The sequence below is a fragment of the Artemia sp. Qi Xiang Cuo genome, chromosome 1 (genome assembly GCF_049724085.1).
Source record: "Artemia sp. Qi Xiang Cuo chromosome 1, ASM4972408v1, whole genome shotgun sequence".
Classification (NCBI taxonomy): domain Eukaryota; kingdom Metazoa; phylum Arthropoda; class Branchiopoda; order Anostraca; family Artemiidae; genus Artemia; species Artemia sp. Qi Xiang Cuo.
The window spans coordinates 30,583,283-30,600,990 of NC_142794.1; the positions used below are offsets into that span (position 1 = coordinate 30,583,283).

Below are 17,708 nucleotides of genomic sequence, written 5' to 3' on the forward strand. Positions count from 1 at the left end.
TTTGATACATTAATAAACATACATTGCTGTCAGATATTAAATAATCGTCCCATTTTTTATATGTGAGTCTCTTAACTAAAATGGCTGCTGACCACTGTGTTAGGTGAATGCTGTGAGCTTGAGTGCCTCTTCTCTTCTGAATGAGATAACATCAGGTTTCAGTCTACATTTGATTACTCAAATTCTGCAACAGGAAAGGTGTCCTATTTCAGGCAAATTGCAGACTCATGTACAAATTGGGCTGTAGCTGTATCAGCGATTAAATAAAAAAAACATGTTTTTTCAAATGAAAGTAAGGAGTAACATTAAAACCTAATAAGAACAGATATTATCTTAGACAGCGCAAAACGAAGTTGGCACAATATATATTTTTTTTCCTTTAGGCCAGGGCCCTTCGTATCGAAGGAGTTGTCGTAGAAACTAGGAAAAGGGCTCATTCGATTGGAAATTTGAATGGCTAATGCCCTTTTCAATATTGGAAAGTCGTTGGAGGGCAACTAATTCCCTTCCCAGGCCCACCCTCCCATTTGCCCATTATTTTTAAAAACTAAATTTTACCTTAAGATTAAATGAAAATGAATTGTATTAATGCTAATTCTAAATAAAGCATCTCAGCAGTATACCAAGAACGACTGTGGGTATTATGTTCAAACTTTCGGGGTTACTTCTGCTCTTAAAATTTAACCAAATCAAAATAGCGTAAGTATACCCAAGCTATCAAATAAAGTAAACAGATTTTTTTGCGAATGGTATCAAATTTTCTAATTCAGATCAATAAAGGAGGTATGAAACTAAATTAAACACTACTATTTGTGTCCAAATTTTTAAAAAGGTGTATGTTGTTAAAAATTGCTGAAAATTTTTCTCCGGCATACAAATAGCAGGCCAAACTATAAAGTCTTAAAAAAAGAAAAGATTTAAAATAGTATTTTCTTTTTCCCTGAAAAGACCATGTCAATATAAAACGAACAGAAATTAATTAAAAAACTTTTTCCACAAAATAAGTTTTTCAAAGAAAGTAAAGAACTTCATTAAACAAAAAATGAGCAAAAATAAAATCAAATAATCTACCAAGCGTGAAACCACCACAAATCAGCATCGATAAATAGATGAAAACCAAAACGAACAGAAATTACAATAAATAACCGAGTCAAACTCAAAACGAGCAGAAATTAACACGAGTAGGGCTGGAAACCCCTATGCCTTCCCAAGGCCAGAACATAATTTACACTTTACTGAAAAAAATACAAATGAATATGCATTATCAGTTTAATATACATATACTGATATTTAGTTATCAAAATTTTAATATTATTTGATTTATCAAAATAAAACATTTATATTTTTTCAGTAAAGTGTAAATTATGTTCTGGCCTTGGGAAGGCATATGGGTTTTGGGCCCTACTCATGCTAATTTCTGCTCGTTTTGAGTTTGAAAAAGTTTGCTAAAGTTTTCCAAGTTTATAAATGATCGTAAGTGGCCAAAAACAACGACTTTTGTTGGCTTGTAGTAAAATGTTTCTGTTGTTACTCCGAACAATTTCTTCAAGTACTGTCAGGAGCAATGGACTGTATTAGAAGAGAAAGAAAAACAAAGGAATGAAGAAAGAAAGTTGATGAAAATGTCTTATGCAAAATTTTCATAGATAGTACTTTACGTCACCGACGATCCGCGTGTTGAAAAAAATTTGGGATATGCTACATTTTTTTTGTCTTTGGCACATTTTTCATGCAATTTGTGGTACATTTTGTTCTCAGGTGTTGGTAACACTAGACGCGGGTAGAATCAGAGAAATCCATTCCCCAATTGGCAGATTCTACAAATCTGTCAAATTTTATTTTAATGGAGACTTGTTTTCCGGCTCCATATTTATTCTGAATGTTTTGACTCTGGTTAGAGCCCACCACCTGAAAAAGTAGTTAAAATATTTTGCTCATTTCCTGGATTTATTTCTGTGTCCATTTTAAACAAGAAGTCAAAGAATAAAAACTGATCCTTTTGAATATTTTGCCGTTGATTACTTAAGTTTTTTATTGATTGATCAGTTTTATACAAAAAACTAAAATTATTGTAAAATGAATATGAATTTAGAGCTAGGAACTCAACAGGAAGATCTACAGAGTAGCGACGAAGAGCATATTTCTAAAGGAGAAAGATGGGCTCCTCTTGGAGCAACAGATCCTGATTCTGAACTTGGGAAAGCACGACAAGACTCTTTGTCATACTCTGAAGCTCCTGAAAGTTGGGCAGAGTAATAAGTCTTTTTTTATTTAGGTAAAAGTAGGCTGTTATCTAGTGGTAGGCCAATACTCATTTGTGTCAGAAATGAATTTTACCCCCCACCCCTAATTATACAAATTTTGGGCATATGGTTGCACACTAGAGGAGTGAGGGTAAAGTTTAAACTTACCTCTCGTTTACATCAGAAATAAAATTTAACCCCACCCCTAATGTGCAAATTGCCTATATGCCCTGAATTGGTAGGCCTATACCTATATAGGGATGGCAGTAAAATTCATTAAAAAAAATAGTGGTAAATTTCTACCAAATCATATCATTGACTTATGCATAAAGTAAATATACCACTCAATGCCTTTTTTTATGCTGATTACAAATATAACAATCATTTCTATTGGAAATGAATTTCAGCCCCCTATATATGCCAATTCAGGGTATATATTTCTAAATGAGGGGGGTTGGGGGCAAATTTTGTTTCTTATGTAGATGGGAAGTAAGTTTAAACTTTACCCCCCGCCCCCCCCCCCTAATTTAGAAATATATACCCTGAATTGGCATATATAGGGGGGGGGGGCTGAAATTCATTTACAAAAGAAATGATTGTTATATTTTTAATCAGCATAGAAAAAGGCATAAAAATTTGTATTAAATTTTGTCCTTACTCAAAGATATGATTTGGTAGAAATTTACCAAAATAGTTAGTATATTTGAAAGAGCATGAAAAAAGGAATCAAGTGGTATGTTTACTTTATTTGTAAGTCAATAATATGAATAACAAAAATTTACCCATTTGTTTTGTTTTTTTTAAAAGAAGAAACAGAATGGTTAGCTAACAAAAAATAAATTTTCTGGTAATTTTCTGCTACAAACATTCAATTTGTTCTAATATTCTCTGACATTGTTAGCTAACACTTTCAGTTAGATGGCCAAAACACTAGGCCTAGTGTTAAGAAAATTGTTAGCCTAGCTCACAATTTTTGCTTGGATGGTAGAAAAAACCCTTAAAGGTGTAGTTTAGGGGTTATCAAGAAGTAAACGTGTTCAGCTCTTAGTTTATAATCTTTTTGCTATCTTGGAAAGTGTTTAGGTTAGGAAACTAAAAATTTTAGAGATGGACATACATCCTTTAAAGTATGTCCTGATTTTAATGTCCCTACCTTGTCTCTCCTTTATATTACAAGGACTACCAAAAAAGACATATCAGTCATAATATAGTTATTATAAGCAACACCCCCCTTCCTAATTTGCAAATATATAGCCTAAATTACATATTCCTAGGCGTTTTGCTACATGTCACTCTTGTTTTCTGGCTTTTATCTTGTCACAGTTGATTCAATTTATAGACAGGCCCTACATGGGTTGAAACAAAAGAGTCATTTGTAGAACACGATTGAAAAACTTGTAAATATTAAGCAGTTCACATAAATGACCTACAAATAAAGTGAACATACTGCTTGATGTTTTTTTTTATGCTCTACAGATATAATAATTATTTAACTCACAAATTCAATGTTAACCTAACTTTTCTAACATCAGCAAAATATATAGCCCATATTTTATATTTCTTGTGCATTTATTGATTCTTGATTTTATCACCACTGATTCAATTTACAGGTAAACCAGTTTTTAGCAAGATTGATGCTAACAGAGGCAGGCTATATAGACCATGGCCATATCTAAAATATAAGAAAAAGGTATCATCCTTGAGGGTTTGCAAAGGGCTTAAAATTGAATTTGTTAGTTGAGCAATTATTATATTTAGATAGAGCATAAAAAATGGGACCAAGTGGTATTTTGCTTTATTTTTAGTTAATTTATGTGAACTGCTCAATATTTACTGAAAAACTAACATGTTTGCTAGAAGAAGGGGGGAAACACTTAATGAAAGTGGACAAAAAGTTTGTTTTGGATAAAGGATTGTTTTCTTAACATGTTTCCTTCTCAATAGCCCCTAATCTAGACCTTTACCTTCAATATTTATGTGGACTATATTATCCCCAAAAGTGCATCACTGCATGTTAACCTACCTCACCTAAGATGTAAATAAATAGCCCAAATATTATATACTTGATGAACTTTTCATTGGCTGACTTATATTCTAGTGCTTACTGTTGCTGCTTGTTTGCCATTAAATTAATATTAAATAAGAGTAAACATATAGAAAAGTCATTGACTATATATGATATGGGGTATTAATTAGGGGGTTGAATAGGGGGTACTAATTTTGGTTTGCTTCTTCTGAAGGAAACCAAAATTGGTGCAAAGCATCATCAGTGCCAAGCAGAAACCATACATCTTGTTTTTTCAAATTGCTTTCATGAGATAGAAGAACTGTATTAGTTTTTTTGCCTTAGTAGTTGTGCTTTTGAAACCTTTTATATTTGATTGTCAAATTTTTATGGCCCCTCAAAAAGAGCCAAAATGGAAAGTTCAGTCAGTTTTGACTAAAAAGCTAATGCTTAGTTTTTGCTTGACATGGAAGAGTGCCACATGGAAAACACTTTATCTTAAGAAACCCTGCAAATCAGCTAGCCTTTTTTTTTTTTTTTTTTTTTTTTTTTTTTTTTTTTTTTTTATCTTAAACCCAAATACAAAAACTACAGGTTGTAAATCACTCAACCATTGGCTGATCTTTTGCTTGTTTGTATTTGTCTCCCACCTCTTTGTTTTCATCAGTCTCAAGAAGGGTCTCTTTCACACCCTTGGAAGTTTTAAAACTTCTGTATCCACAATAGAGTGGCTATGAAAAAGTCTCTTTCATGCTCTTGGATATTTATTAACTTTTGTATTCACAATGGAATGGTTGTGGAATCACCTTCTTTTGGCACAGGGTTTCTCTTGTTCACTTCCCAAACCTAGATATTTGCACTGTAAGCTGCCTTTAGCACTGGTTTTCAGTGGCCCAATTTAGCCTACATATCATATGTTTCTGTAAAATCAGTTTGGAATTCACAACTGATGAATTTCTTGTGAGCTTTTGTCCTCAGTTTACAAGTAGGATTTTCTGTTTGTTCAATTACCACATGGCAGATGGGGCAATGGTGCCATGAGATACTTTCCAGTCTACTATGTGTTTAAACATCAGAACCTCAACAATATTGGGAGCTACAGTTTTCATTTGAGTTTGGAGTAGTCATCCTTTGACTTTGTCTGTACAATGTGATTAAACACATAACTGCAGAAAACATACTACCTAGAATCTTTAGTAACTCACCCAAAAGAAGGAAAGTTGTCTCATATATCTCTATGCTTTGACAATGCTGAAGAATTGGAAAAGTTTTGGCAGTTTCTGTTTTGACTGCTACAGCATTCTTTACAGTGCCTTTGCTATCAAACTCTTAAATTTGTTGCAAAAAATTGCTATTAATTTTGCCCTTTGGTTTCTGTTCCTTGGCTCCCAGAAAAAGGACCATCCATTCTCAGTTGCATTTTTGGAAACTGTAAAATCATAGCAAACATATTTTCAAGGAAATCTAGTCAAAATTCCCTCTCTGTATGGTGTTGTACATCATGGCTTAGAAGATCAACGTTACTAGGATTCTACAGTAGACAAATCTTTAATCCAAGTTCTTGTATGCTTGAAGACACTCCTTGGTATATAATTGGGAGGGTCTGATTTCTTATCCTATCTTTGAGAAAATCCCAGGTCACTTCTTAGATTCGTTTCTTATAGCAAACCCCCCAAGATCTAGGGTTGCACATAGAAATTTCAGACCCATTTTTTTCCCCTGTAAAGGGGTCTGAAACAGGGTTAGGTTCAAAATAAGATGAACAAGTTATCTATCTCCTTGCTGGATTGTATTGCCAATCTCTCAATAGTACACACATATGTTTTTCTTTGTTTGTACTAGAAGGTTTTGCAAAATTTGTCTCAAAAATAAAGTTTTGGTCTGATTTCTCTGGAGTTAGTTTTATCTTTACCTTTCCTCATTTATGTTTTATACGCCAAATCTCTCATGGTTTTTCTTTTCTTGCTTTTATTTCCTTGTTTTACCTTAAATTACCCTAAATTGCATCTTCTAGTGACTAGGGTTGAAGAACATGTAGATGTTGCTAGGTGCATTTAACACAGTTTATAACAACACTAACATAACAACAGGAAAGTTAACACAGTTTCATTTCACAGTTCATGAGTGGATCATCACTATTTACATATATTAATTAAAAAAAAACTTTCCAAAAAAATAAGTTTTACAAAGAAAAGTAAAAGCCATTTTAAACTTAAGCACAGCAGATACAAATACTTGTTAAAATTCAAACGACCAGAAATTATTATTAAAGAGTAAATGAAACCAAAAACGAACAGGAATTAAATAAACAATCATAGCAAAAAACATACAACAAGTAATAATATAAATGAATAAATAGATCTTAAAGCAAGTAATGCTGAGATTGAATTTGAAAATCAAGCTTAAAAAGAAAAAGAAAAATTTCCTATTGAAGTATAAATGAAACTTAAAACAAACAGAAATTAAATGAACAATTAATGCAAACAAACATACTATGGATATTAATGTAAATTAATAAATAAATCTTAAAACGAGTGAAACTTAAATTGAATATGCAAATCAATGCTTGAAACAAACAAAAATCACTACAAACAAGAATTTGGGTATCACCTCCTTCTCTCACTGTAAAAGTCTAAAACCTACTGCGCCATTGGTGCTTTACTGAAAATAATGTGTGTCTTGAACAGTCTTGGAAAGTATAAACAACATCAAATTTTTGATGTTGATGGATCAAATTTTTGAATATTTGATGGATAATGATATTAATTGTTGAAAGATCCATCAGTCCAGAATTTTATTTCACAGTAATTTTATTTTTATTTTCAATGCTGTAAAAACTGGAAAAGAAAATATTTGTTAAATAATTCGTTTTCAGTTAAATTCCAATGACACAGTAGGCTTTTGGTTTTTATTTACAGTTATGGAAGGAGGTAGTATCCAAACACTTGTTTGTAGTGAAGCTATATTTGTCTTGAATAACTTTAAAAAGAGCTAATAAATTAAACTAAAGATTTGACATATAATGATATTAATTGCTGAAAGCTCATTACTTCAAAATGTTGCTATAATTTTAATATTTATTTTCAGTTTTAAGTACAAAAGAAAATATTTGTCATAAAATTGGTTTTCAGTAAAGCGCCAATGCTGCAGTAGGTTTTAGACTTTTACAGTGAGAGAAGGAGGTGATACCCAAATTCTTGTTTGTGGTGATTTTTGTTCATTTCAAGCTTGATTTGCATATTCAATTTAAGTTTCACTCGTTTTAAGATTTATTTATTAGTTTACATTAATATCTTTTGTATGTTTGTTTGCACTGATTGTTTATTTAATTTCTGTTTGTTTTAAGTTTCATTTGTACTTCAATAGGAAATTTTTCTTTTTCTTTTTAAGCTTGATTTTCAAATTCAATCTCAGCATTACTTGCTTTAAGATCTATTTATTCATTTATATTTTTACTTGTTGTATGTTTTTTTGCTATGATTGTTTATTTAATTTCTGTTTGTTTGGGTTTCATTTACTGTTTAATAGTAATTTCTGGTTGTTTTGAGTTTGAATTTTAATAGGTATTTGTATCTGCTGAGCTTAAGTTTAAAATAACCTTTAATTTTCTTTGAAGAACTTATTTTCAGAAAGTTTTCTTTAATTTGTTTTATTTCATTTTTGATTGGAAGAAGTTTCAAGTCTATAAAAATTCCTTATTTCAAAATCAAATTTTTAACATTTCAAAGTTTAAATCAAAGTTTGAACTATTTTTAACAAAATGGCTATCTCAAAATTTTTATTGGATGGGTTTTGGGAAATAAGGGCATGGAGGGGGGGGGATAATTGCCCTTTGATCTCTTTTAACTCTATAAAAGTGAAGTAAAACTTTTAATTTTAAATAAAATGAGCCCTCTTTGAAGTTTATACAAGCATCCCTTCTAGAAGAACCATATATGCCCCCAGGGCATAATTTACAATGCCTGTCCCCAGACCCTGGGGGGTTGAGTCATCCCAGAAGTTTTAATATCTGGTGTTTGAACTGTTTTTGATTTTATTTTATTTATGCATTAAATTTTTTATTTGATGCATTTGGGGGAAAAAGGGCATAAAGGGGGGGGGTAGTTGCCGTCTGATTTCTTTTGACTCTCAAAAAGTGAACTAGAACTTTCACTTTCCAAACAAATTTTGTTATCTGACCTTGGAACTATTTTTAATGAAATGGCTATCTGATGCAATGGCTACCTCAAATTTTCTATCAGATGTATTTGTGGAAAAAGGGCTTAGGGGAGGGGGGCTAGTTGCCCTCCGACCATCTTTGACTCTTAAAAAGGGCCTTAGAACTCTCGATTTCCAATCAAATGAGCCCCCTTTGAATTTTATTCAACAGCCCCTTCTTTATAAAGTGCATCTGGGAAAAAAATGGAGTGTGGGGGAGGCTAGCTGTCCTCTATGGATAAGGAATTTACTGCTGGAGAACAAACACTATTATAAAGCCTAGCTTATGCAGTTATAACGTCCTTTATTCAGAGCTATCCTACCATATGGCGCACTAGTATTTTTGTAAGTCATTAAAAACCAACTCGGGAGCAGGCTTTGAAAATGATGGGCGAAACAATATACCAAACCATCTAACTTTAACCAAGCAAGGTAATGAAACCAAACCAAGGTTTAGTGGAGATACAGAAAGTTTACTATTAATGCACAAAACTTACACTTATTCAAGTTGATAGATAGAGACAACAGAGACATAACTAGAGACAGCAGCTTACGAAAATTCTGAGCCAACCCCCGACAAGAACCCCCGGAAAATACCCCTGAAGACCCCCCCTTCCTTCCAAAAAAAAAAAAATACTCCTCAGAAACTACCACCCCTATGTGGCTGGCTGGTCTCCAGTCCCTTTGTGCTTTAAAAAACAGGCTAGAACCCTCAATTTCTAATCTAGACAATAAGTACACTCCAAGGTTTCTGCAATCATGAGGTGGAGGTGTGGATGAGGAAGGGGCAGCCCCCTCTATCACGGAACACATTCTGCTCATTTTGGGGTTTATTTTCACTATTAACATCCATAATAATTGCGAAGGCTAGAAATATATACAGAAATCATAAGGGAGTAGATACCAATTTCATATTTTGATGCGTTTTTAAGCTTCTTTTCTACCCCCCCCCCCCACACAAAAAAATCCCCTCCCCCACCCACCACCCCCAAACAAAAATCCTGGTTACGGGCTTGGGGACTATAGATCAATTTCTACCTCATCCTCGCCTTGTCTCTCTCTTAGAACTACCTCTGTGTTTTTGTGATTGCTCAATGAGAGTGGGATGTTTTGGCATTAAAATGCACCCTTTGTGGTATCTCCCTCCCTCCCTCACTACAAAAAAATTAGAGAGTTTCATTGTACAAGTTTAAGTGACTTTTTAAGTTGTGTAATTTGTCCATCAAGCAGTTTGTGGTAACAAACTGTAAGGAACTTCATGGCTCAATAGTAACCGTAGCTTTGCAAAGCAAAAATTTGATAATATTAGATGAACCGAAAGTTTTGGGCTACTGTGCTGATTCCAAACATATAAAATTCATTAAACGTAGTAATACCCATCAAAAGCTACAAGCCTGAGAAAATTTGCCTTATTATCTAAAAATGGAGAAAACACCCCTTAAAAGTCAAGGAATCTTAATGTAAATCACACCATCAAGTTCAGCATATCCCAGAACCTTCTTGTAAAAGTTCTGGGAAAACGTGGAATTTTGCATTTTTTTTGCTAGAAGATTGATCAAGTACACATGTTTATTTGACTAAAAGAATAAGGTTTTAAAGATAATGTAATGCAAAGATATTGTTGCTAAAGCAACAAACTGCCACAGTATGTCACCCATTTTTTTACTTTGAAAACAATTCTGAAGTTTTTACCGCAATATCAGCAACAAACATTTTCAACTGGGAGTTCCAATCCCGTTTTTTGGTTACTTGATACTTGATTCTCTATGCGGATTCAAGTCCTGCAGATTCGGTTCAGTAGTAGCTGATACTTTAGTAAATAATTGTAACTCAAAAGTAATTCAATAACCCAAAAATGAAGATAAAATTAATGTGGGTTCTTAGGTTCTTGCAAGAAAATTCTATTTCCCCCAAAATTCCCCGAATTTCAATGACTTTCCCCCGAATTTAAAGGTTCGAAAGTGGAAGCCGAGCATAAGTAGCATGCAAACTGTATACATCTGATATTAAAAGCAGCTGCATAGATTCAAACAATACCAGGAAAACAATTACAGTATGGTGTTGTTCAAATTCTTTTTTTGGTCCAGGGTAACCTCTTTAAAAGCATCATGTGCTGATAAAAGAAAAGTGTCTGATGAAGCAGAATAAGATGTTTAATCATCTTATTATTATAAAAAACTAATGCGTACTGTATATCTCTATAATAGCCCTAGAATGGTTTTATTTCTGCTAGTTAATAGTACCTCTTACCCTAAATATTAAAACTAACAAATCTAAAACGCTGTCTGATGGCTTGATTGCCATATTGACCTGCAATTCGCACTATAGTTTGAATGTTTTTCCTGGTGCTACTCATGCTAGGAGGTTCACTGAGCCTCACTTGGAGGCTTATAAAGGGGGAATGGGAGAATTAGGAAGACCACAGAAAGCCTTACATTTATAACGCCTCAACGCAGTGTATCTGAAAATTAAACTAGGTATCAGTGATAGAATACAAATTATATGTTTTTAAGCAAAAGTAATTCTGTTAATTTCTACAACACTGGGTGATCTGAAAGATGATGATATGAGATACATAGCTCCAGCTCATAAGCAGATGGTACTTAATAAAGATGTTTAATAAGCATAGCACTACCATAGGACTAATACATAGTGCAGATACAATCAATAACTCTAGCATTTTATTTTTCTTTAATTTTTTCATAGTTTGTTTTATCATAGACACTAACACTTAGAAACGTATAACACTTACAAAGTAATTGAGTGCTACACTGAGCTCTGTTTCATATTGTTGGATGAGTATTTTTTATACCAAGGTGTGCCTGAAAACCAAACTGAATATTAGAAATAGAACATATACCATATATGTCTTTAAGCAAAGCAGCTCTGTTGAGTATTTTTTATACCAAGGTGTGCCTGAAAACCAAACTGAATATTAGAAATAGAACATATACAGTATATGTCTTTAAGCAAAGCAGTTCTGTTGAGTATTTTTTATACCAAGGTGTGCCTGAAAATCAAAATGAATAATAGAAATAGAACATATACCATATATGTCTTTAAGCAAAGCAGTTCTGTTGAATATTTTTTATACCAAGGGGTGCCTGAAAACCAAACTGAATATTAGAAATAGAACACATACCATATATGTCTTAAAGCAAAGGAGTTCTGTTGAGTATTTTTTATACCAAGGTGTGCCTGAAAACCAAAATGAATATTAGAAATAGAACATATACCATATATGTCTTTAAGCAAAGCAGCTCTGTTGAGTATTTTTTATACCAAGGTGTGCCTGAAAACCAAACTGAATATTAGAAATAGAACATATACAGTATATGTCTTTAAGCAAAGCAGTTCTGTTGAGTATTTTTTATACCAAGGTGTGCCTGAAAATCAAAATGAATATTAGAAATAGAACATATACCATATATGTCTTTAAGCAAAGCAGTTCTATTGAATATTTTTTATACCAAGGTGTGCCTGAAAACTAAACTGAATATTAGAAATAGAACATATACCATATATGTCTTTAAGCAAAGCAGTTCTTTTGAATATTTTTTATACCAAGGTGTGCCTGAAAACTAAACTGAATATTAGAAATAGAACATATACCATATATGTCTTTAAGCAAAGCAGTTCTGTTGAATATTTTTTATACCAAGGTGTGCCTGAAAACCAAACTGAATATTAGAAATAGAACATATACCATATATGTCTTTAAGCAAAGCAGTTCTGTTGAATATTTTTTATACCAAGGTGTGCCTGAAAACCAACTGAATATTAGAAATAGAACATATACCATATATGTCTTTAAGCAAAGCAGCTCTGTTAGTTTCCACATCACTAGGTGACCTGAAAGATTTCTCTTAAGAACTCTTAACCTTTTTGTTTGTTCAAGGATAACTATATACCTGCCTTTTTGTAAAGCATTAGGCACTGATCCTGAGAATAACTCACTAGATCAAGTAGGTGATGCTTTATGAACATGTTTCATAGGCTTAATACTACTATAAAACAAATACAAAGGGCTGATTTATATCAATATCTCTAAAATATTTTTCTTTAAATTTAAAATGTTTTCTTTCCCCATAAATACTGACACTAGGGAGCCCATAACACTCAAAAGCAATGAGTGCTATATTGAGGTCTGATCCATATTGTAGGTTGAATATTTTATCTGGTTTCATAAATTCAGGCTCACTGTAGAAGATCCAATATATGAAGCCTTTTAGGTTTTAGCCTTGCTAGTTCATCCTTTTGCAAAGGATTTTTCTGATTTTTTTTTTATCGCTGTATGTAGTCCTCTGATTTGAGTTTGATTGCAACATTTACAATCAGAAGCAGATTTGGGTTGAAACATGTAAATTTTGTCTAGAAATGCTGGTATTCTATTAATTTAAACTTAAAAAGTTTAATACTCATCAAATATTTATATTATAATTATTTGATCTGTTAATAATGTTAATTTATATTATAATCTACATTCTCTGAAAAAGCTAAAGAAATGTTTTCTCTTTATCAGGCATTTCAGTCAGCATTTGTGTCAGGTAATTAAATTTTGAGTCAATCCACATGGACAGACCTAATTGTGAATTGAGCCCAAGGAAGCTGATGGCCCTCCCAGAAAATATCTCTATTACAGAAAGCTGTCCCAAGTTTTGCAGCAAAAATTGATGTCTTGCTAATTTTGATGCTTTAATTTGTTTTTCTACTAAAAAAAAGACAAACGAAGGAAAAAACTCAGAAATTACAAATTTGTTGCTTGAAAATAAGGACTATTGTGATTTTTATGATTTCCCAGGAACACTTATTTAAAGCATCCAATTGTTTGAAAATGTCAGAAGACTAGCTTAGTTAGAAAAATCTAGAAACAAAACTTTGATTTCCTTGGTTAGGAAGATGTAGACGATTTTAATGGAATCACACCTCTAATTCACAGCATTTCATATTTTGCAGCTTCAGTGTTGGTGATAGTTCAAGATTGATTGAGCTTGAAGAAGAGCAAGAACAGCTTAACAATGCTTTACTGGCCTTGACAACCCATTTTGCTCAGGTGAAAAAGTTTTCTTTTTTGAAATTTTTTTTGACATTTTTCAAACAGTTCGTGGTAACAAACTGTAAGAAAGGAGCGGCCCGGCTCAATAGTAACCGAAACTCTAAAAAACGAAATTTTGATACCAATAGATACATCAAAGAATCAGATTTTAATACTGATTTCGAATATTTAAGTTTTATCAAGTTTAGTCCTACCCATCAAAAGTTACGCGCCTGAGTAAATTTGGCTGATTTTAGACAAAGGGGGAAAGACCCCCTAAAAGCTATAGAACCTTAATGAAAATCACACCATCAGATTCAGCGTTTCAGAAACCCTACTGTAGAGGTTTAAAGCTCGTATCTGCAAAAATGTAGAATTTTGTATTTTTTGCCAGGAAAAAGATGAACAGATGTGTGTTTATTTGTTTTTTTTTTCGCAGGGGTGACCGTATCGACCCAGTGGTCGTAGAATATCGTAGGAGGGCTCATTTGAACGGAAATTATAAGCTCTAGTGCCCTTTATAAGTGACCAAAAACATTGAGGGCAACTAGGGCCCCTCCTACGCTCATTCTTTTCCCAAAGTCACCCGATCCAAATTTTTAGATAGGCATTTTGTTCAGCATGGTCAAAAACATAATAATTATGTCTTTTAGGGTGACTTAATCCCCCATAAGTCCCTGGGGGGAGGGCTGAAAGTTATGAACTTTACTCAATGTTAACATATAGTATTGGTTATTGGGAAGTATACTGACGTTTTCAAGGGAGATATTTTTCTGGTAGTGGGGGGGGGGGGGTTATGTGGGAGGTTCTTTCCATGGGGAAAAGGACATTGCTATGAAGAGGGCGCCGAATTTCCCAGCATTATTTAAAAAAAGCGATCAGAAATTAAATAAAAAAACAAAAAAACAAGTTTTCCAACTGAAAGTAGGGAGCAACATCAAAACTTAAAACGAACAGAAATTAATAAGTATATGATTAGGTTCGCCCCCTAGTCAATACCTTGCTCTTTAAGCCAAATATTTTTTAGTACTTCCATTAGAGCTATTTATTCTAATTAACGGCCTTTGTGATTAAGGGTCATTTTTAAAGAATTCGAACAAAATTCGAACTTTAGCGTAAAGAGCGAGGTATTGACTAGGGGATGAACCCCCTAATATACGTGTTAAAATTATATAGATATAGAAGTTCGTTACGTAAGTTAATTTGCAAGTTATGTATATTTATTACTAATAAAAACATTCGTAAATAAAATTAAACAACTTTCGAGAAAGCCATTTAACGTAATAAAAGTAAAATTAATATGCATTTTTTTTAAATTATTTATGTACGGTAAGCCAAAATCAAAACCCCCAGTAGCCTAATTAAAAAACGTTCAAAAATTAAATAAAAAAACCAGTTTTTCTTAACTGAAAGTAAGGAGCAACATTTAAACTTAAAACGAACAGAAATTATTCCGTATATGAAAGGGGCTGTCCCCTCCTCAACACCTCGCTCTTTACGCTAAATTTAGATAATTTCTCACAACTCTACTTTTTAAAACAATACAAAACTTTAGCTTAAAGAGTGATAAGTTGAGGAGGGGACAGCCCCTTTCATATACGGAATAATTTCTGTTCGTTTTAAGTTTTAATGTTGCTCCTTACTTTCAGTTAAAAAAAACGTTTTTTTTTTTTTAATTTATTACTCAAGATCTAAGATGCTAAAAGTCTGTTTAATTTTCTTGTTGGTTTACTGTAACAGCAATGAGACTTCAGAGGAAAAATTTGCGAATTTTTTTTTTTCCTTTGCGACCATCGAGTCCTCTTTGGTTTCAAAATAATGCCAGACTTAACTAATTCTTATGTTGGGAGGGTACATAATTGTGAAAATCTAGGCTATGTCATCTCAATTTTTTGGGATTCTGAGAGGGATTGGTTTTTCAGGCGCAGCTGAAGTGAGAGGTGGATGTTTCCAGATATGATGTGATATATGTAATATCTTCTTATATTTTCATAAAACAAAGAGTTTATAATATTTGCATCTACCTCTTTCCTGGGATTTGTGTGGGAAAAGAGTTAGCTTCTTATAGTTTGGATTCATACACAAGCAAAATTTTTGTTTTCACGGTAAAATTTGTTTTTTCGTATTAAAGGTTTCATTCACGTAAAACCTTACATAATACTGTAGTTTGTGCATAAATGTTGTACTTACTGGTCATTCCCAAAATTCACTTGTGTTCATTTATTGAGTGGACAAGTTTACAGTTTATTTAATTTTACTCAGCAGAAAATGCCCCCTTTCCACAAATTAAACTTGACATTGATGGCTAACATTGGAATTATGTGTTATCTTCAATAGAATTGAAAATGGACATTAAAGAAAAGCAGAAATGATTTATCTATTTTTAAATGTAGTTTAAAAAGAAAACATATATACTGTATAATTTTATATGCAATAAAGCCTAAAAAAAGAATAATCTTACTAAATAGAGATGATCTACATCAGGCGTGCCCCCCCCCCCTTAAAGTTGCATTGGAATTTAGCTTATGTTTTTAGTTTAATTTAGCCTTTGTGTCCACATTTGTCGGAACACTGTACGATTTCATCAGCACATTCTTTATATCCCCCTCCAAACTCAAAACTGTAGCTGCACCCTTGATCTACATATTTTCTGTAATCGTAAATGGTTAATTCGAATTTTTCGTTCTAATACTATTGCATTTTCTTAAAATACAGGCTGAAGTGATCATTTATGTAATAGAATTACTGCAGGCTAATCTGCTATCACCATCATAAACATAAAAAAGACTGATCTTTAAGTCTTTGTTCATAATTAATTCATGAAATCATAAAATCAAACACAATAAAACACATAAAACATAAATCACAAACCATCGTAAACACAAAACATATGAAACATAAATCACACACCATCATAAACATTAAAAAGACTGATCTTTAAGTCTTTTGTTCATAATTAATCCATGAAATCATAAAACATAAACACAATAAAACACAAAACACATAAAACATAAATCACAAACCATCATAAACATAAAAAAGACCGATCTTTAAGTCTTTGTTCGTGATTAATTCATGAAATCATAAAACATAAACACAATAAAACACATAAAACATAAATCACAAACCATCATAAACATAAAAAAGACTGATCTTTATGTCTTTGTTCATAATTAATTCATGAAATCATAAAACATAAACACAGTAAAACACATAAAACATAAATCACAAACCATCATAAACATAAAAAAGACTGATCTTTAAGTTTTTGTTCATAATTAATTCATGAAATCATACAAACAGAAACACAATAAAACACAAAACACATAAAACATAAATCACAAACCATCATAAACATTAAAAAGACTGATCTTTAAGTCTTTTGTTCATAATTAATCCATGAAATCATAAAACATAAACACAATAAAACACAAAACACATAAAACATAAATCACAAACCATCATAAACATAAAAAAGACCGATCTTTAAGTCTTTGTTCGTGATTAATTCATGAAATCATAAAACATAAACACAATAAAACACATAAAACATAAATCACAAACCATCATAAACATAAAAAAGACTGATCTTTATGTCTTTGTTCATAATTAACTCATGAAATCATAAAACATAAACACAGTATAACACAAAACACATAAAACATAAATCACAAACCATCATATACATAAAAAAGACTGATCTTTAAGTCTTTGTTCATAATTAATTCATGAAATCCATTTCACATGCCACCTTATGAATGCACACACAGATATGTATTTTTTGAATTGTGCAATGGTAACCTATAGATAAACATCGGATAAACAAAATCGTTATAGAAGTGGGTAGACTCAGCTCTGGCAGTAGGCTACCGTGGATTTTGATTTGGATATGGGAAATCAGTTTAAAAAATGGTGCATAAGGTCAATCATCAAGAAAGGGCAACCTGTTTGGATAAGGCTTCTGCTCTTTTAGATGACTAATTTTTGACTATCACTTCGTTACTGTGATTATTGGGACCTCTTGGTTGTGGCAACTTTTTGATGGCAGCTTTTTTTCCTTTTTTTTAGGTACAGTTTCGTCTGAGACAAATTGTTGAAGCCCCCTTAAATACAAAAGAAGATTTGCTAAAAGAGCTAGAATCATTTGCTTCACGAGGAATTCCGGATCCTAGTATTTTGAAAAGAATAGGAGATGGTAGTGATAACCTTGTAAGTAATATATCAATAT

General features: G+C 32.4%; 1 protein-coding gene across 1 annotated transcript in view; it reads left to right on the forward strand.

Annotated features, from left to right (window-relative positions):
* Positions 1-1,832: 1,832 nt before the first annotated feature.
* The window catches only part of LOC148956203 (RUN domain-containing protein 1), a 134,517-nt gene continuing 118,641 nt past the window's right edge, over positions 1,833-17,708 (forward strand). Inside the window, exons 1-3 of the mRNA XM_089094487.1 lie at positions 1,833-2,252; positions 13,402-13,498; positions 17,549-17,689. Coding sequence (XP_088950613.1) covers positions 2,077-2,252; positions 13,402-13,498; positions 17,549-17,689 — 414 coding nt within the window. The 5' untranslated portion in view covers positions 1,833-2,076. The remainder of the gene's footprint in view (positions 2,253-13,401; positions 13,499-17,548; positions 17,690-17,708) is intronic.